General features: G+C 41.1%; 1 protein-coding gene across 4 annotated transcripts in view; it reads right to left on the bottom strand.

The window, feature by feature from the left end:
* pde4ba (phosphodiesterase 4B, cAMP-specific a) overlaps positions 1–22,193 on the bottom strand; it is a 160,729-nt gene that overhangs the window by 64,068 nt on the left and 74,468 nt on the right. Inside the window, exon 1 of one of the 4 annotated variants that reach the window (XM_039600672.1) lies at positions 14,537–14,559. The exons of 2 other annotated variants lie outside the window; for them this stretch is intronic. In XM_039600672.1, the coding sequence (XP_039456606.1) occupies positions 14,537–14,544 (8 nt within the window). In that variant the 5' untranslated portion in view covers positions 14,545–14,559. Of the gene's footprint in view, positions 1–11,502; positions 12,183–14,536; positions 14,560–22,193 lie in introns of those variants that run through there. One more of the 4 variants, XM_039600671.1, reaches the window with a different exon arrangement.

Below are 22,193 nucleotides of genomic sequence, written 5' to 3'. Positions count from 1 at the left end.
TAACAGGAAAGTCTAAGGAGCTTGGAAGGAAAAGTGTCTTTCTCATCCGAGAAGCTTCTTCAGGTCTCGGATGAGGGGTGAAACGTCTTCAAGTAACTTACAGAAGTCCAGATCCTTTCTTTGCAAGCTCCTTAGACTACGATGAGCTGGATGAATGAGAACCTTCACAGACTTATAACAGGGAAATTAGTCAATTAAGAAAAATCACCAAAATGTGATTTAAATTTACAAAAACCACGTCCTACAGCTCTTTTCTCTCTATTTAATCCCACAAACCCGCCAAAGAGAAGTGGTGCTTCCAAAGTTTATGCCGACTTTCCAGGATGAAAGCTCTGTCGCAGGCATTACTTCCCGAACTGAAAGCCTTTCTCTGTCAAACACCTGTGACTGGCTCAAGCTGAATCCCCAAAAACTTTATTTCTAAAGGCTGAAGGTGCAGGAGTGTAGATCTCTCCCAGGCAATTTGATTTAAAATATGCTGAAAGGTTATTGTGGATTTTGTCCAGTGATGCCAACATGTTGCCCAGCTTCAAAGGAGTTGCAAGAGGTCCAGGCAGGGTGGCACAAACCTCTTCAGTGAAGTATGTTTAAATATGTAAATGGAGTCAATGACATATCCAGAAAAACACTTTAAAACTATTTATTGTATCATTATCTCTTCTGAGAAAACAAAGATAAGGTGATTTTTTGCCAAACAAAAGCAATCTTGCACATGTTTAAAGTTTAAATTTTAAGGAAATAAAGGTTGGGAGGGGTGCAGGTGGTGGGGGCAAGGCTCTACAGCAGGAGGGAGCAGTCCCCGTGTAGATTTGCCACTGGTTTGCTGTTTGAAATATAACACGATGCACACTGATTACACTGTCTATAACTGAAAAGAATAATAATTTTCAGCAACCAATTCTGCAGTTAACTCGGACTACAAAGCAATTCTAACCTGAACTGACCTTATACGTCAACAATTAAGGCCTTACTTTATCATAAAAACAGCATATTATCAAAAACAATCTAATGACTCTCTTGTGGCTGTCTGAGTGTTTATAGCTTTCTTGTCCCTAGGTAGCACTTATTTCAACCCACATGACCATATAGGGAATGCTAAATATATTTAACTTGGAAGAGCTTTTAAGTTCTTCCAAGTTAAATATATTCAAAGTTAAAGTTCCTACATGGAGCTCCAAACGGTCACCATTATTGGTAACCTTTTGAAGCTCTAGCTAATAGCTTAAAGTGTATCTCTTTACACTCTTTGTGCAACTCCACTTGCAGAATGGAAATGCTGAAAGCCTGTTTCCTTAGTGTTATCGATACAGGGAGCATAAAACAAAGAAAGCAGCCACTGAATACACAAGATAAGTAGTGGAGTGAAGTTACCCTTGGTGAATGTCAAGTATATGTCAAATGAGGTGATAGTGGAAGGAAAAGGTTTTCTACCTTTGCTATTATGTTTATGGAGTTATGTAGGTAATGTTAGCTTAGTGAAAACTTGTTATTTATTTCTTTAGTCTAGAAAGTCGACTACTTCAAGCTATCAAGTGGTCAAGCTAGCAGGCTAACTAGCTAGCAGGCTAACTAGCCTGTTTAAAAATAAAGTAAAGGTCTGTTCTCTTTGTGCAAAGGTCATATTTAATCTGTTTTTTCGTGTGGTGGCTGCCAACAGCTTGACATGAAATTAACTGCTGCACATGTAGCAGCAGTACACAGTAGGACATAGCGCAACTTCAATTTCAGCTAATGCTAAGGAAATCTCATATATCAAACACTTAAGACCTAGATAATATATTAAATTAGCTATTATTACAAACTAATCAGAATTATTGTTAATGACCGATCCAAATCCCAAATCTCCTTTGCTCCCCGTATTTCTCAACCTGAACTGGAGTGATCTTTCCTGTAGAGGAAGTAAACCCATGCCAACAAAATGCCCTTGCCCAGCACAACAGAGCCACCAATCAACTCAATGTTGGGGTGAATGGTTCAAGATTTTCCACTATTTTCTGGTGGTCTGTCTGTAACTTCTCTGTGATCGTTGTCTCAAGTAATTACCGAGCGAAGAAAAATAACCCAATTTTTCTTATGGCTGTGTTTTCCACCAGTCTTCTTAACAGGACAAAGATGGGATATCCAATCATTTATCCTCAAAAACAACACAAAGAGAGACCTTGGGAACAAAGACGATTTCCTACTGAATGGGGCATCCTGGTGGTTTAGTGGATTAGTGAACTGGTCTGGGAATCCACTCTCATATCATTCACCCATGTTTGTCTTTGAAGTTTATGTATAGAGAAAGATGGACATTAGCACGTTTCAGTCCTTACTCTATCAACCAGAGGCAGGCCTGTGGGTTAGGCATGATGAGAGCAAGGACAGCCACAGTCCTGTCATTTTAATAATGATCTTTCAAGGTAAAGAGGCAAAGTAGCATGTCTTTGAATCTGACAATGTGTGAACAGAAACTAAATGAATCAAAGTGTCGCCTGGTTCAACGACGCACAACTGTGCTTCGATATGTTATCTGTAAACTTTCAGGGAACTGTGGTGGGGGCACAGACTAATAGCAGTTCCCTGGAAAGAGGTTTTCCCACTAATTGTGATGATTAAGATACTGGGTAAGTCATTCAAGTTTCAGGGTGTATTGCTTTAATACCACAATCAGGAAGTGGCCCTTCTGACCCCCATGTAATTTACTATAAAGAGGACATTCCTTTCCCATAATATAGCTGCATCTGTCTGGGTGATGAGCAGACTGACTGAGTGATGGACTAAGCTGACATAATAAAAGAAGCAGAGAAATTTCCTCAGTGTTTACTTAATCGTGGGTTCATTTTGTTGGATCGTCCTTGGTCTCTGATGCTAATCTTCCAGCCAGACACAAAAAAATGTCCAAATAAAACACGGTCGCAATAATGACTGCAATTTTCCAATCAAACAGAGTGAAGACAAACACCGAAATAACTTCAAATTCTAAAGCAGATTATCTTGGAGCTGATCCTAACACATCACAACTCATTCAAATAATATGCATAACTCTCAATATGAATAATATCTCAAATTATCCATTTCATTTTGTCAAAAAAAGAGAAATAAAAAACATTACCACTGGATTTAGGACTATCCTGGGAAATCCAACCATTAATCTATTTGATCAAAATATAAATAAAGTCTCACTAGAGCAGCAAACAAAGCCCACTTTATGTAAACCACATCAATGATTACCAGGACATGCAGTAAATACAGCTTGTTGCGGTTTGGCCCAAATTTAGCATGAGAAGCTAAACCCCTCCAACACTTTAAATGGAACGCGTTTATTTAAAATTCAGTTGTCACAACAAGTCCCTGTGGTAAACAGAAGCAAAACAAAGTGGAGATAGTGAGGACGAATGGAATATTTGTGACAAATATTGTAAGTCTTTTTCCAAGGAAATGACTCCACTTCCCAGCTGTGAAACAATGGTGTTGTTTCAGGTTGACAGTAGACACTATTTGATTGACTCGCATTTACTGGTAGAGCTGGACTGCTCAGTATCCTGTCTGGTGAGGTAAGGCACATGAGGACTGACAGAAACCAATCCACATCCAAAGATCTAAAACAATCCAGCTTGCAATTAGAGCTCACGTCAATTCACGTCTTAATGGAACATAATAAGCGCCCGGTTCTTCGGTTGTAGCCAAGTTCATCTAGAGCAGTGGTGTCCAAACCCAGGCCTCGAGTGCTGCAGGTTTGAGATGTATCCTTGATACATCACAGCAGATTTAAACGGCTAAATTATCTCCTCAACATGTCTTGAAGTTCTCCAGAGGCCTGGTAATTAATTAATCATTTGATTCAGGTGAGTTGACCCAGGGTGAGATCTAAAACCTGCAGGACACCGGCCCTCGAGGCCTGGAGTTGGCCAAGCCTGATCTAGAGAGATGCACACCTACAGACAGTTTAGGCCAGGGGTGGGCAATCTCAGTACACGAGGGCCGGTGTCCCTGCAGGTTTTAGATCTCACCTTGGGTCAACACACCTGAATCACATGATTAGTTTGTTACCAGGCCTCTGGAGAACTTCAGGACATGTTGAGGAGCTAATTTAGCCATTTAAATCAGCTGTGTTGGTTCGAGGACACATCTGCCTTTCAGTTGTTTGCCAACCGCCAATACAAATGTAAGAAAGAAGAAGAAGAGGACACATCTAAAACCTGCAGGGACACTGGCCCTCGTGAACTGAGATTGCCCACCCCTGGTTTAGGCTCACCAGTTAACCTAACATGGATGTCTCTGGACTGGAAGAGGAAGCTGAAGCACCCACAACTTCTTTGCTGTGAACAGACAGCCTTACTTCGTAGCTCTCCCCAAACCACGTATTGCTAATTCGGTGAAGTTTTTCAGGTCTGTAACTCTGATATGAGTCAAAGTTTCAAATGTACTACTCTATTTGTACCAACGATTTAATAATCAAAACTAGTAATGAAACTGCTGAATAGCCGGGTAGAAACTTTCTACCAGCTGAGAAGCATGTAACGAGACGTTTCACTTGTTGAGTTGTTATAGCACACTCACTATCACAGCAGCTTCTCATTTACACTTTCAGCAACAGTGTCGGTCACAGTTAGAGTTATGCATGTTCCAACACGCCCATGGTGGTGGGCAGGTGAAGCGCAGCATTTTTTTCATGAGCACCCTGCTGCTGCTGCTTTAAAGGTGAATAAGGTTGAACTAAAACATTAATGCTGCAGGCTAGAATGGAACAAAGAGCTGAAACCGGCTATAAAGTTTTGGATTATAATGCCTCATCGATCCCACCCTATTTTCACATTGTTGTTTAGCACTTACTTGTTACTTGGGTGTCAATCTCAAGACAGAACAGAGATTATTTATAATAAAACCACAAAGAAACCACTGTTAGTCTCCAGAGGACAGATTCCAAACAGGGCCCAGTTTGTATCGATTTTTGGATTTACAGTAAATGTTTGGATCAAAGCTAAAAGTTCATGCATAATAATTAAAGCAGCATTGAAACAAGGATCACAGATTTCAGTCTAATTTCTTCTTCACTTTAACCTGTACATGAAATTTTCTGTTAAAAATACAAATGTAGCAAATAACAGAGAGCCAGAGTGTGTGACAGATAGAAAAAAGGCATTCTTATATGTTAATGTGATCACTTCCTTCCTGTGTGTTATGGTAAGGGGAAACTGGTGACCATGTGTTTGTTGGGCTGTGAAAACAGTCATACTATGGTAACACCTCTTGTTTCTCACAGTGTTGGCAGCGGCTTAAATAATTTTTCTTCAAGTCACACTCAAAAAGGCTTTCATTATGTTACTAAATTACCAGCACTACTAATGTTAACAGTCGTCAGCTCGAAAAAGGAAAAAATCTCTCCACTCCTTGCAAACGCTTGTGACTGCAGGAGGGGAGAGAAGCGTGGGCCAGGCAGCATATCCTAAAAAATCCTTTCTGTCTAACCAGCTGGCTCAGTGTTATATGCCAGAGTTTTGCAATACCCCAGAAGAACTGATGGGCTGATTGAATGATCCCATCAGAGCGAGCAAAAATAGCAGCTAAGTTTTATGTTCCAGCGATCTTAGACAAATTTGCTTGCATGAATCTGCAGCAGAAAAACCTAAAAATAGGTTAATTACTCGAGCTAGCCAGGACATGCTAAAGCAGACAGTTCCCAACCCATAAGCTTATACAATTCCTCAGGCACAAAGTGTTCGCCTTTAACAATCTAGAGATCATGAAAACAAACTATGCAAGGTCATTATCTCATGACCGCCAAAGAGCGAACTCGACACTCAGCTAAAGTTTTATTGATATGTCTGTGAAGGTTCTCAGTCATCCAGGTCATCGTAGTCTAAGGAGTTTGGAAAGAAAAGCATCTGGACTTCTTTAGGTTTCTTGAAGACGTCTCATCTGAGAAGCTTCTTCAGTTCTAAGAGCAATTGGTGGGGAGTCCCAGATTTAAGCCCTATGGGAGTGTCCCCAAAAGGGTCATGGACCCCCTGTTGATCCTCTACCTAATCACACAAGCCAAGATGTGAATCAATTGTGAAACCTAGCCCTACCTTATCATGTGATTAGGTAGAGGATCAACAGGGGGTCCATGACCCTTTTGGGGACACTCCCATAGGGCTTAAATCTGGGACTCCCCACCAATTGCTCTTAGAACTGAAGAAGCTTCTCAGATGAGACGTCTTCAAGAAACCTAAAGAAGTCCAGTTGCTTTTCTTTCCGAGCCCTTTAGACTTTTATTGATATGCCACCTTCACCTACGATATTCAATATTCAAAGAGCAATTTAAAATGCTAAACACTGCAATTGTACTTCTATTTGTTTGACTTACATTAGCACCAAACTGTCGTCAAATTGTATCCACAGTGAGTCAACAGTGTCACAATAGCACAGACCTACTCTACCCCACTATCATGTCTTACTTATAATTCACTATCCTGTCTTAATTACAAGAATTATAGTTTTTTTTTTTTTTAAATCATCTATTTATTTTAGGAGGATACTAAACTGGACTACATTTGTCTAGCCACAGATTGATAAGGCTTATACACATCCATCTATTTTTTTTCATGTAGTTGGACTGGTATCATGGCAGATAGCCCCGCCCCTCCCTGAGCCTGGTTCTGCCGGAAGTTTCTTCCTGTTAAAAGGGAGTTTTTCCTTCCCACTGTCGCTAAAGTGCTTGCTCATAGGGGGTCATATGATTGTTGGGTTTTTCTCTGTATGTATTTCTGTAGGGTCTACCTTACAATATAAAGCACCTTGAGGTGACTGTTGTTGTGATTTGGCGCTAAATAAAACTGAATTGAATTCATGTTTTCCTCATTATCACCAATATTTACTGGCACTGCAAACTTCTTGGAGGGAACAGAGGAGTCACAGTGCTTGAAATTCCCATGTGGTGTCCTGTAGCCCTGATGCACAGTTATATTTTAGGAGCTAGAAATAGAGCTTTTTAATATCGATTCTGTGTAAAACTATGCTGGCACCAGCCCACATTGCATTTTTTCCCACTGACCCAAAACAAGCATCAGCAAAAGTATTTATATTAATTAACTTAGGTCAAATTTTATCAAAGCCCTCCTTATTACATCAAGAATCTAGTCTCCCATCCTGCAAAGCACCCAAATAAAAACAAGCACATCCAGAATTATAGCTATGAAACCACTTTATGGAAGAAAAATAAATCTATATAAAACCACGATAAGAATTAAAAAGTATCATGTGGCTTTTTGTTATCTGTGATCAAAAACTGAAAAAAGTAGAAAAGCAATGATGAAAATAGATACTAGTATCCAACTAGATACAGGATTTATTATTAGAAACGAGGTCAGTAACGCAATCGTGATTTGCACCAAGTCATTATACATGCACATTTAGGTACATACAGAGTCGTGGAGCAGATGCTCTTGTTCATTTTGCAACCTATATACGCTGGCCTTCGTGTCAGTGAGGCAGGCCAAAAGTGTGATGACGGCGGTGATGATAAAGAATCAGGAGCTAAAGATGGTGTAATTGAAGTGTGAAGTTATTTAGAGCAGAGAACCACTGACGAAATGGCACGTCTGAACTAAAAGAGAAATATATTTTTACATAACAGACTAAAAATCTAGACAAAAAGAAACAATAGTACATGACCTGGTATTAATATAGTGTTTTTCTGCTCATACTGAGCAGTCAAAACACTTCATGCTACATCCACGTTGTGCTGAAAGTTTTGTGTAAATGCATTTGTTGTTTTTCTTTTGCATTTTTTAGTTCATATCTTGGCTTCAATTGATGACTTATTTCGCCATTTCTTCACGATTCCTTTCTTTTTGTTATAACTTGCAGATGCTATCTGTCATATAATAAAGACTGCTCATTGTTGATTAATGTTTAGACCTGAGCTGGTATTTAAATATTTGTCATTATGTTTGTCAAATTGCACTGAGGATGACTTGTGGCTGAATCCATTTGTTACAAACCACATTTTGTTTAACACACACATTAATGCTGTATTCTATGCACTTTAAGTGCTTTTTACCCATCACACACAGACTCTCATACTGATGGATGCATCAAGGGATTATACGCTTAACTATGTTCCTCAAGGATGCTGGAGGGATTTCAAACCACCAACCTTCTGATATGTTCGTAGATATAAGTTTTATTTTTCTTGCACCAAAGGACAAGAAGTTTATAGTAAAGTGCAAACTGCAACCAGTCCAGAAACGACTATCCTCTACTGCTAACACAACACTGACTGTATGCAAAGGCAACAAGATAACACAAAGCTGGTGAACTGAGAACGATAACAAGGCTGACTGTGTGCCGATGCCAGCCGAGCAGACAAAGCCCGATCTTTAGCAGGTAACAAAAACAGCGCTGAGCAGTCAGACTTGCAGCATTTTATGTAAATAGACCTCGGCTGTGTCATTATTAGGACAGGGATTTATGGCAGCGTGTGGGCGGATCGTGGATTAAAATGAATTTTGTTAACCGGTGTGACGATAGATTTCAGCCCATGTAGATTAACATGAAAGAAATTTAACAAGAAGGAGTTCAAATTATTCAAATTACTTTGAATAGGAACAGGAAACCGAGGCTATAGTTTGGACGGACTCACCAAAACTGTACAACGGAACATTGGAAAGTGTTGCCCTGTGTGATGAGTCTGGATTTCTGGCTACTTCTGGATGCTACGGGTTCACATTTGTCGTGCATAACGTGAAAGCGCGGCTCCATCCTGCCTAGTATAAAAGTTTCAGGCTGGTGGCCGTCACATACACTTTGGGCCTATGAGTACCAACTGTGTATTAATTGTCTTTCTCCACAGTGTACTCATTTCCTAATGACTGCTTCTAGCTGTTGTAATGCACCATGTCACCTCAAAATGCTTTGTTGAACATGACAGGGAGTTTCCTGTACTGAGATGGCCTCCACAGTTACCAGATCTCAATCCCATAGAGCACCTTTGGGATGTGCAGCTGACACATCTCCAGAAACCACTTGACATAGTCTTGAATTGATTTCGGCAAGAATTAAGACAAAAGATGATCCAACCCTGTACTAGTTGTAACAAATTAAGTAGCCAGTTAGAGTAAATTTCTTTAACTACAGATCAGAATAATGGTGTGTACCAAACCAAACACCTCAACACATTGTCTTAATCTGCTCAGCCATCAGCCCTTATTGTCATCAGCCCTTTGATTACTTCTACTGACATTAGTCACCATTATCATCATCATCAAAGAAACTTTATTGCAGCAGCGGCTAAATTTCAGCTTTTACAAGTCACTCAGAAATTAAAGTTCTTAGCCACGGCAGACTTGGGAGTCGTGAAGTGCACTGCAAATAAAACTCTGGGAAACCACAAACTCTACAACACAGAGCTGCACTCCACCCATGGACAAGCAAGCACAAAACACTGTAATTCAAAATCCTTTGCTGCAGAGAAAAATGGGTCAGCAAAATAAAAAAGGAATCTGGCTTCAAATGTCTACAGCTGTTTAACACGCAACAAATATAAGATGAGAGTAAATGGTTCAATCACACATCTTTGACCTTTGCCACCATCACACAAATGAGGCTTTGCTATTGAGAACCTAAATGTGGTTTCAAAAGTCAGATTTTATTGTAACTGCATAAACAGCATGTTCCACAACAGTCAAAGCTTGAAACTGAAACTACCATGGTCTGATGTATTTTCAGCTTGTATCGGTATAGGCTTAAAATATAAAAAAAATGTAAAAAGGGGATCCAGCACCCAAGAAAACATTCTGTTATAGTTAAAGGAGCTTTGCTCTTTGTTATTATGCCATAGAAATTCAGGTCACCGGCCAAATATTTGGTTAAGCCCATCTCCTGCTCCAGCTGGTTATGCTAGACACAGTCCCTGGGACATACGGTATATAGGTTAACTCATCCACACCCACCACCACAGGGCAGCTGCATGCGTGTAACTATGTAATCCAAGGATCTACTAACAAAAGCATATACACTCACAACACACAGAGCAATGTGAGGAAGCAGTCATAAGGCAATTACTCCCCAGTGCTCACATGTCTACCTGTCTAATGATTCAGTACAGTGCACCATTTGTGTACTTCTCCTTTCTTCACTGTAGTCCAGTACTTTCCACAGGAAACCCTCAGTCACAGAGGTGGAACCCACCCAACCAACGAGAGGTTGATGCCCAACGTCTCCAGACATCCACAATTACACACTACATTTCCCATTTCCCCTTCTATTTTTGCTTAAAAGTCTACAGAAATAAACAGATTGTGATTCTTTTTATGCATACAAGAGAAAATGACTTCGAGTGTAATTTAGGATATTTTACTTAATTCGTTAAGGCCATCTAGGCCTGATTTGGTTGTTTCTCTTTTATCTGCACGCTCTCTAAACACTAAAAAGTCCCACCCGGCAGCCTGATCAGTCTCCTGCTGAGCCAAAATACCGACAGCCCTCTTGGGGCGAGACCCAGCCTAGTTTTTACACTGGTGTAGTTTCTCCCTGAAACAGTCTGCATGACTGATGAATACATAACATGCTTTAAGGTTTTACTGTTTACCAATTCATCAAAGCAAATTCCTAGCATAGTAATAACATTGTAATAAATGGTTACATTTATACAGCAAATACTGATGTAGCCATCCTTCATTACACCCAATTCAAGCTTATACACATGTTCCACAAAACAAATATAATACTTGTAGGGCAAGTACTATATTCATATGTTTGTTACATTTTGAATCAAATGAAAACTTTGTAACAAATATGCTGCAAGAAAGTAAATTGATACAAAATCACCTTCCTTTAACACTTTCTGTTCTAAAGTAGCAGATATTTACCGCTTGTCATGAATGACTGGCGATATAGATAGGTCTGTTGATAAGGGCTGGAACCAAACGCTGATACGGGCAGACAAAGTCAAATTTACCACCGTTGCTCTAGGCTACGAGGATCACAGACCCTTCAATGTCACAATATTTTTTTTATTTATTTTTCATTCTTTGGTTACGTCCTTGGGCTCAGCTGCTTGTTATTGTGCCTGATAGTCAAAACTGGACTATATTTACACCGTGGCTTAAAAAAAGCCCAGCAAGAAGTCTGGATAATAAACAAATTCATTGCAACACTTCCAGACTGATTTGCATGGCAAACTACTCAACTATCTTTAAAAACAGCACGCAGCCTATTTAAATTTCTTTTTTTTCCCACCCAAACATGTGACAGTGCATTCACTTTCGAAGCTAAGTATTAATGTAATGATAAGAAACACACGAGTGTTCACATGGGAGGGGCTAATGAATGAGAAAATGCAAGCGAGCCTGCTCGTGCTGTAAAGTGATAAACACACAGCAAAGGCAGGCATTCAGAGATTAGAAGGCGTGAACATCCAAGAGGAGACTTTGTTACAGTAAATCAGAAAGTTAGTTTGACAGTTGGACAGACTCTTTAAGTGAGAACAGAGCATGACAACATGAATTGCGTGTGGCCGTATGTGTACCGTCTAACCTGTGAGTGTGGCCGTGGTTTGTAGCGTGGAGCTTCCTGATGACTTCCTCACTGAAGTCAAAATGAACCCTTCCTCTGGCACAGGGTGAACGCCGGTACATTTCCCCGACACACACATGAACTCATGCACACACTATCTGACGCATACTATCACATATGTAACTACAAGCACAACCTGCTGTTAGAGCCTCAAAAACTCAGCACGCACACACACTAAGCGCACAAATGTCTCATACACTGTAGCATTATTAAAACCTAAGCAGCATGCACACACACCTCTCAGACACTCAGCATTCAACAACAAATCTCACACACACCTTGTCACAAAAGCATGCGACTACAAAAGACTGACAACTGACATTCCTCACACATTCACCATATTTCAACACACGACCAGCCAACCTTTATATAGATATATGACAGCACATCGAAACGACTGTTTCCTATAAAACAAAAGTTACTCAGCACATTATCCATCAGCCACTCTCTCCGAGGTACAAGACAAGCAGCAAGCACGTCTCCAGTCACCCTCTCGCCACACTTGATCTCATGTCACAACAGTATAAGCAGCAGCCTGCACGTCACATCACTGAACTCTTTCAGCCCCTGATCACTGTCTGACTCTCTGTCACTGCCCTCTCTCTGCCGGACTCTTCTCCTCGTCACAGACTATACTTCCTCCCCATGCTGTGTGTGTGTGTGTGTGTGTGCGAATCCGAGCGGCTGTGTGTTTAACATGTGTGTGTATGGAGCTCTGTTCCCTTCGGTGCAGCCCAGCAGAGTAAGGAGGAACATCAAAGTTGTGGACTGGAATAACTGGAGTGGAGTAATTATTCACAACCTTTGCCAGCTTTTTGTATCTACAGAAAACATCCAGGAGCACGAGGTCACACACACCCAGCTACTCAAAAATAACTACATACAAACAAACTGTGATTTAGGTCATTTTTCTTGAAAAGCCTCTGAAATAACCCTCTGTACACAAAGGTTCGAGCTTTAGTTTCACTTGTTTTAAAATATATGAAATAAGTTTGTATATTTGGGTAAAAGTTTTAGGCTTAAAGATTTTATTGGTTCAGCATTCTTTGATTTTTATGGTGTCTTATAAACTGGCTGCACTTTTTTGAACGCACAGTGCAATAAAAGATTATTACACTTCCCTTTAACGACTTCTCTTCGGCATTTACGAGCAGTATATAAACACTGGAGAATATCTTTGAGGACGAGTCAGTGATGGCGTCATACAGTAAGGTATAGCTATGATTTAAAATTCCTAAAATCTTGTGCGACTACATTATAAAGACTTTTAAGCCACTTTTTAAGCAACATATTTAAGCTCTTTTCAGCTTCGATTCACTATTTGAAACCTGGTCCACCTTAACTGTCAGCGCGTCTCTGTGTGAGAAAGAGGGGGCATCTGGCATCATTGCAGGGGGCCACAGTGCCCGTTGACACTGTGCATTATACTGATCGCTAAGACCTCATTTCATGACAACTGATGACAGGCTTGCGATGGATAGCAGCACGTACAAAATGTGCAAAGTCATCAGAAAGAACGGTGGGTACTGGTTTTGTGTGTGTGTGTTTTGCAGAAAAGGAATAAATGTGAAGACTTAGCTTCATTTTTGGGGTATCAGTCTTAGATTTTAGCCAACAAGCTTTATTTGAAACTGCAGAAAAAGCTCATTTGTTTATGTAGACTCTGTTTTACAGGTTCACATTTCACATCACATGTTTTGTGGCGTACACGTCTATAATCTGGTGTCTTGGCCTTTGTTAAGCCTAAGGAGCATGCTGTATTTTACAAAGCCAGACTCTGTGAACGCCCTTCTTATCTGTGTCCAATCTTAACGCTTACAAGGATCTGCTATGATTTGACTCCTCTCGATGGCTTCCCCGCGACTTTTTTCTGAAACTGGTAAAACGGCGTTCTCTTGGTCAGAGCGCATTAAAGCTGGACGTATTTGTCTCCCCGGGAGAGTTAAGAGCTCTCATATAGGCTTCTAAAACTGCGTGGATATCTCACGCTACCCAAAGGCTGACCTTCTCTTTTTTTATTTTAATGTTTATTCAGGTTACATTTGATTTTTCCCATTTTTGTAACTTTGTAATCATGTGCTTTCTTGCCGAGTAAAAAAAGAAACTTTTAATCTGAAGAGACTTCCTGGTTAAATAAAAGTTAAATTAAAAGAAAAACCTACAAATGCTATTTTTTAAATATATGTTATGGATCACGAAGTTTCACGAAAACCCCCCGACACACACACACACACACACACACACACACACACACACACACTATGAGTTTCGGTTCTTCTTATGAAACTCCACAGGAAACCCTCACTGAATGACAGCTGGAGGAGTTTCTAATAAGCCCTGTCATGACGGGACACGTAAGCTCGCTTGTCATTTTGCTGAATGTGATTCAGAGCCATGACACATAATCGAGGCACTTAGAAAAACACACGAGGGGAGGAGCAGGATCACAGAGACCAAAACTGAACTGCTGCTACGGTACGTTCCCACACTGCAGCTCGCCCCAGCGCTTCTCAATAAACACAAAGACGGAAGAAGCAGGACATGTGCATAGCCAGCGGGCTGCATGTATCCTGTACAACAAAAGCAAAGCATTCCTCTGGAGGTAACTATGGGAGAAAGACACACAGAGCCAATGTTGGCTGCCGGACATGAAAACAAGCCCCTGTAAGCGGATCATGTATGTTTTTTATTTTTTTATTCATATAAGAAAACTGAGATATAAGTGTGGTACATTGGTGCTCACTCAAAGACCTGAATATTGTTCGTTCAGAGAGAAACTCACCCTATTTATGTGGTCTTACATAATTCAGTGACATCACACGGTCAAATGCTTCTAAAATTAGAGACTCCCCTGTCTTCAGCTTATGACGTCAGCTGCTCAACTCAACTATAACTGAAGCTAAAATTGAATTTTAAAAAATTAAATAAATAAATCATTCATAAGCGCATGACTCACAAGTGCTTCTGAGCACCTCAGATCAGGTTTGCTACTTACTTCCACATCCAGGGCTTTGGTGGAAGATGCACTGAACATATAAACACCAGCAAGTCACCATGTCTGACTTTACACCTGGTTAGGAAGTGTTTCCTGTAGTGAAAACACTAGTGACCAGCTCAGTGCCTTGGCAAAAAACACAGGGATTGTGTTCGGAAGCTACGGCTCTGCTTTGTTTCCTTTGTCAATCCTTTAAAATGAATCAGAAAGAGAGAGAAAAAAACATTAGGCCATAACACAGTCTCATTATCATACCAAAGTCCTGGCAACACAACACATACTGCTAATTCTTTACCCACAGGTCTAATTATAGCGCATCAGGAAGCAAGCAGTATTGTAAAACCTGTTGCTAAACTGCATACCAGTTGTTTTCACCCGTTCTGCAACTCTCATTACATATTAAAATAGATGATTTGGTTTTCTGGGTCCCTCCTGTGGGTAAAGAAAAAACTGACATCATGCAGGACCCTCCTGTGAACACAAGAGGGCGCCATTTAGCTTCACAACAACCTGTTTCTGCGGCCACGTGTACATCCATGAGATGGCAGTATGATATCTGCATTATGGCTCTACATAAGCCATGCAACATATTTTTACATGGTTTGGCATGTGCTACCAGATGCCCTATGGAGAGCGTGTGAACACGGTTCCATAAAATATTAATTCACGCAGAGAGCTATAATTTAAAACTGAGCAGGCTCTCATTTGACAGCTTAAAAAGTAGCCTGTCAAATCATCACCTTGTTTTGAATCCATATCACTTTGGGGATGAGGAAACTTGTAAAAAAGTAGAAAAAAAAGAAAGAAACTGTTTTAACAAAATGTCTTTTATCTCTGGTAACAACAAAGAAAAGCTGCAAATAGAATCACAGACGTATCTGACAGGCACAGCATCACCTTTGACATGAAAGCTATCGTGCTAATACAAACACTCCCAATCGTATTAAATCAGGATCAGAGAACAGACAGGATCCCTGAAAGCACTTTAAAAATAAACTCTGAGAAAAGATGAAGAAACCCAGGACTTAACAGGACTGAGATGAAAACAAAGGCAGACGAGGAAAAGAGCAGGAGTCGTTTCCAGGGTTGGGAAAAAAAATTTGATCTGCAGGACAATGAAAAAGTTTTTATCTCGCAAGGTTTCTGCACCGAGCCCAAGAATAGACTTCTTGTGCGCTGACAATATTATGACCACTTTCAATGGCTACGCTGTTTCAGTAAAAGTGGGGGAAAGTGCACTCTGATTTCTGTCATGTGAATTCCCTGTGATCTTAACGTCTGACTGGTCATAGCTCGAGCGATCCACTGAATGTGGAGGTCTACTTCTCTCCTCTGTCTCCAAACATGGGTAACAGCTCGGGGTGAGATGCTAAACGGCTCAGACAGTGGTCATTAAGAAAAAAATCACACTTGGTGTTTATTCCAAATTTGACCCAATTCACTGAGGAAGTAAAACAGGGTGTCACTTTTTTTCAAGCACCATTGAGGATTAAAGTATTTATTCAAGACTCTAAAACAGTGAAAAAAAACCCAGTGGGAAAGATCATTTATCCCCTTATTTTATTTTACTTACGTAAAATACATAAAATTAACACTGATTATTTATTAGATTAAATACTTAATATTTAATCAGTATTATTATTCATCTGTGGCTCTCTTCCACAGCGTGCATTTGTCCTGCCTTCCTCCGCTCGCCGCCAACCACTCACAGCAGATGGCCCCGCCCCTCCCCGAGCCTGGTTGTGCTGGAGGTTTCTTCCTGTTAAAAGGGAGTTTTTTCTTCCCACTGTCGCCAAAGTGCTTCCTCACAGGGAGTCATGTGATTGTTGAGGTTTTCTCTGTATTATTGCAGGGCCTTTGGTGCTATATTAATAAAACTGGATTGATTTACGTGCACCTGTAAGAATTTCTTTTTCAGACCTGTGGAAAACATTAAAACTGTGAAACAGGAAGACAAACTATCAGTACTGTAAATTGTTAATGAGGTTATAATCATATAGCTTAACATACTGTGGGATCGCACGTGCGCTGCTTAGAACAGTCGTCCTTTAATTGGTCGCTTCTCGAGTTAAAAGGTCAGCATCCACCAATCAAGTGCATTAAGTAATAAAACAGCACTGAGCAGCACAGATTAGTCAGTTTGATAACAACTGCGTCTGGTTAAGAGTCACCTTTCAAATGTGACCTCACGTAGAGACGACACTTCAGCATAGTGTGACTTTAGTATTACTGCTCCTCACCTACGTCACAGGTAAGGCCGGTATTGATTTTTTCACGGAAAGCTCGCCTTGACGTGTGAGCAAACCCCATCACACTGCTCTCTGAGGTCACTCTGAGCGCTTCATTCATCTACTGACACATCACTTATAACTTCCAGCGGCATCCATCCAAAAAGACAAGAGAAGCAAAGAGGCAGATACGGTCAGACAGGAGATAATAAACCCTTCCAGTCTACACGCTCACACGTTCGATTGCCGAATAGATAGATATAATTTAAAGCTCGCTGGTGTCCGCCTTCCTTGCCTTACCACAACATAGCGTTCTGAACCCCCGCCCACCCCCACCTCACTCTCTGTATAAATCTAATTCCCTGCTCTGAAAAGAGGCCACTGCAGTCATTCCCCCTGTGATTAACCTAATCCGTTGGCAGAGTGGTTGTCCTCTCAGTGACACCACCATTACGTATTTGACGTAGACTGCATTCACGCTGCGATAACCAGCGAGTGTACTCTGAAAATGTGTGAATTTTAAGCAGCACAGGGCGTAGATGTCAGCTCAGAGACCTACAGTATAGCACAGCTTCACTATAAAGCACTGGGAGCTGTTTTTGAGCCTTCAGCTACACACTCTGGCCACTTTACTGGGTATATCTGTTAAGCTGGTCATCAACGCAAATATCTGATTTTCCATTAGACGGAAATTTCAAGAGGAGCGTGATCTGCTGGGATTTTCCCATGCAACCATCTCTTCAGAAAAGGAGAAACTATCCCAGTTTCAGGGACAACAAACGTCACTGATGCCAGAGTTCAGAGGACTGGACAGACTGCTTTGAGCTGACAGGAAGGCAACAGTAACTCAAGCACTCGCTACAAACAAGATACGCAGAAAGCATTTCTCAGCAGAAGACCACACCGGGTGCCGGTCTGTCAGCTAAGAACAGGAAACTGAGACTACAGTTCACATAGAATAACCAAATTTGGACATTACAAAATTAAAAAAGATCAGTCTCGATCTCTGCCGTGACATTTGGATGGTTGGGTCAGAATTTGATGTAAACAGCAATGGTTCAGGCTGTTGCCGGTGATGTAATAGCGTGGGGGATAGATTTTTGGCACACCGTCTGCCATTTTTACCAGATGAGCATCATTTTGATCATACCTGAGGATTGTTCATCCCTTCGTGAACACAGTGCTCCCATCTTCTAATGGCTGCTCCCAGCAGGATAACACTGCATGTATGAAAGCTCAAATCATCTCAAACTGGTTTTCTGAACATGAGGGTGAGTTCACCACATTCACTGGCATGTTCCCAATCACCAGACCTCAATCAGAGCACCATTTGGCCATCTGCCTTTCACTGATGGGGAACCTTTGTGGTTCAAAGTAATTACTCAAAAACATGTTGACTTTTACCAACACTATCAATCCCAAGTTATGCTTTTTCACTCTGTAAAGCAGGGTGTCCAACTCCAGGCCTCGAGGGCCGGTGTCCTGCAGGTTTTAGATGTGTCCTTGATCCATTACAGCTGATTTAAATGGATAAATGACCTCCTCAACATGTCTTGAAGTTCTGCAGAGGCCTGGTAATGAACTAATCATGTGATTCAGGTGTGTTGACCCAGGGTGAGATCTAAAACCTGCAGGACACCGGGCCTCGAGGCCTGGAGCTGCCCACTCCTGCTGTAAAGTAACATTCAGTAACAAAATAACATCCGCTCATCCGTACAAACTATTGTTTGAAGTTTTGTGAGGTGAACTGCTTCACCTAGTTTTTTTTTCTACTGTTCTGTACGCAGGTCGCTTGTGGAAACGTAACGGAAACCTAATTTTGTTTACTACTTCTGCATGATTTCATTACTTTAATGAGTAATCGATTGTTTCTTGCGAGAAACTTGCTCAGCGGTGGCGAGTGTGTTTTCATGTGATATTTCATGCTTTGTTGTGTCGATATCTGACGATCGTGCTACCTCGGCGACGATGATATCACATCACGCATGTGGCAGCCAGCCGTGCTTATCACAATAAAATGCTATTCACAGACACAAAGGAGTTCACCTCCCTCCCTCACTGCTCAAACTTAATTATTTAGAAAGCTGCAAAGGGAACCCTTCACATATATCGCAGCTATTTCTCAAACACACGAAACGTATTAATTACAGTCTAATTGTAGTAGTTTTTTTTTTCTTGGAAGTCTTGTGTTTGAGGAGCTTCTCTGTGCGAGAATATTTAAAGCTAAGGACGTGGTGGTTTTGCGTTTAGGATTAGAGAGCTTGAACTTCAGTAACAAACCCCACATATGTCGCTTCTTCTATCGTTTGCTTTTTGCTTTTCATGCAGTCCATCTCCAGCTGTCTACAGGTGACCGAATCCGTAGGAGTGATGATCCACAGAGTGGTTCAAAACAATGATTCACTTCAGGTTCACGGATCAAGGAGAATAAATGAGGTAATGTTCGGTAAATCTCTCAAACAGCAGCACTGCACACACTTCACCTGCACAGAACATGCGTAAGAGCTTTGCTTTAAACTTGCACATAAGCTACGTTGCCGTCAGAATAGTAATATTTCAGTTATTTGGCGTTTTTAGCCTAACTAACCCTGCTGTAGGCGAAAATGATCGCACTTAAGTTACTGCTGGATAAGAATTGCAAAATTAGATCGGATGGCGGTGAAAATCCCCAGAGAGAAACCGCTCGTCTTGCTCATCGCATTTCAACGAGACAACCTGCACAAGCTGAACCTCATTAAGTGTCGGGTTTGGGCTAGTTTCCAGTATATTTAGAGCAGCAGATCGCTCTTTAAATGTTTCGCTCCCTGTTAAGGACTGCAAAGACTCTACGGAGGATAAACAGAGGATTTTTAAAAAGATTTTTTTTTTAAGCACAATTTTCATACCGCGGCTCTCCCTCTGCACACAGACGTGATTTACATGCTGGTAAAAGTGTTCACAGCATTTCCAGCAGTGATCTACACACAGTGCACCGCTGAGGTACGACTACAAAGCACCAAGTCTAATGAGAAGGCCACACTGTGTCCGAGTAATTTTCAACTCCAGTATGTTTTGAAGGGAACCGCTTGCAGACTGGACTCACTTTTAGATCAGCATACATACATTTACAATAATTTGCCCATACTGTTTGTGCTGGGAGTGCCAACACTTGGAAGGTCAGGGAAAGAATGCAGGCAAGATGTTAGCAATCTGCTAAACCCACCCCGACCATCCTCCTGCAGTTCATAGATAATGTTTCAAAAGTGTTGGTGCACTGTGATCATTGTGCAACTGAGAATCCTGTTTATATTATGTAAGCCTGTAATATTTAAGAAACACGGTTGCAACAACATAACGGGGCAGTAACAAAGACGGATCTCCAGTTTATCTTTACGCACCAAATCCAGGAGACAGACAGGGCTCGTGGAAACTTCCAGATCAGACGATGCTGTCGTCATCGTCTTGGTTACCCTTGTGATAAATAGATTTGTTTATTGTTCTCTGCAAGTCTCTACTCAATATCCTACTAGATATGACTCATGCACGATGAAAGCTCAAGTCTGGTATTATTGAACCAATCTCCTTAAGGAGGAGCATGCGCACACACAAACACACACATAGATGCACACATCCCGGACTTTAACAGGATACTTTCAGAAGATGAAAAACTCTGCATCGATCACTTGATGACAGTTCTTGGTTTTAATCATTGTGCTGGCCACATATAATCGCCACTGATGCTCTTTTAGAGCTGCTGCCTGCACCAGGTTTAAAATAAGGAGAAACAAGGAGGATCGAGTCAATTAGAAGACAAACAATCCTCATTCTGTCATCAAGGAAAGGGCAGATATCAGTAAGTCTTCCTTAAATCACAGCGGATAAAAATCTAAACACTCACAGTATAATCCTGCAGTTACTCACTGGTAGTCAAAGCATCCAGAGCCACGTTTCACATCTCTGGTCGTGTCTGCCTGACCTCAGGTCTGCTGGACCGCACACGGGTCACATGTCATGAATGACCTTTGATGCTAAAGGTACAAATGTGCATGTGATATCACACCAGCTGCTACTAACGGTTATTAAATTATTGTTATCATTTTATATTTAAGCAAATGATTTTGAATTAATTTTGGGGAAAAAGCCTGAAACCTGAGCCAGCTGCCTGTTTTATCTACAACTCCAACCAGGGATTAGGTCTAATCTGGAACAATAAAATACAGACGAGCGCACACTTAACATCAGCACACTTCAGCCTGCGGTGAGACATTTCTTATCTGTGTCTGTGTAACAGCAGGAATGCATCATCCATTTTTAAAAAGCCCTAACAGCTAAGGCCTTCACCTACAAAACCCAAGCTTATCCCGGCCTGAGTAAATAATGTGCAACATCAGCTGACGTCTTTTTTGATCAAATAAGACATCGACAGCAGAGTAATCAAGTCCACGCAAAAAGAATCACACTCACTGGCTTCCCTTCTCATATGGCTTCTTTCTCACATACGTGCTGACCGAACCCACACAGGTTCTGATTACACGCAGCAGTGCATGAACTGATGAGGACCACAGCGACGACTCCGGCACACACACTGGAATCAACATGTTTGAAAAAGCCGGCCGATGTTTAGCTTGACACTCGAGACCGCGTGTATCAAATTGCGCTCGGCGAGCATAAACACCCGCAGCTGAATACAAAATCTGTTTTTTGCACCGGTGCCCACTTTGTTAGGCCATTCAAAGTGCCTCCATGAAACAGCATGTGAAACTGCATGGCAACAAGTGGGTTCAAAAGCACTTGACTCGTGGCTCCGTGTGGTCGGCCATTGTTTGCTTTGAAATACCTGCTGCTTTTTTCGCCGAATAGGCTTCTCTCTGGAAAATTATTCTGTGAAAAAATATCTATGAACAGAGCAGCCAGAGCTGTTTTGTTGTTGGATATACTAATGAATCGAAACAGCATTTAAATGAAAACTGACAGTGGTTTCAAACAGCGATTAAAGCCCAGAGACAGATGTCTGTAATTTAGGTAATCTCGTCAGTCTCCCCACCATCATTATCAAGCCAAACAAAGGCACTTTAAATTGTCATCTGTCAGTCAGCTGCTTCAACTGCATTTTGAGCACACCACATAAATCCAATAAACAAATCACGCGAAACTAGGGCGACATGATGTCCCTCTTTTTTTTTTGCATCTATGCATGCACCCCTACAGAGAATATGGGAGTATATGAAGACTATTGCACGGGGCTGTAAGAATCTAAGTAAGAAATCTGGTCTGGAAGGTGAAGGTCAGTGCCTTGTTTCAGTTTCAGATCAAATTGTTTCAGTTTGACTCAGCAATTCTAGTATTTTATCATCTGCTACTTCTGATGCTAACCATCCAAGACGGTGACGGACAAATTTGAGACTGCGTGAACACGTTTCTGCTGCCGTCAATCACACTGAGAATCGACG

Source organism: Oreochromis aureus, linkage group 17 (genome assembly GCF_013358895.1).
Source record: "Oreochromis aureus strain Israel breed Guangdong linkage group 17, ZZ_aureus, whole genome shotgun sequence".
In the NCBI taxonomy this organism is placed as follows: domain Eukaryota; kingdom Metazoa; phylum Chordata; class Actinopteri; order Cichliformes; family Cichlidae; genus Oreochromis; species Oreochromis aureus.
Note: the sequence above shows the minus strand (reverse complement) of the source record. Positions and strands in the feature narration are given on the sequence as shown.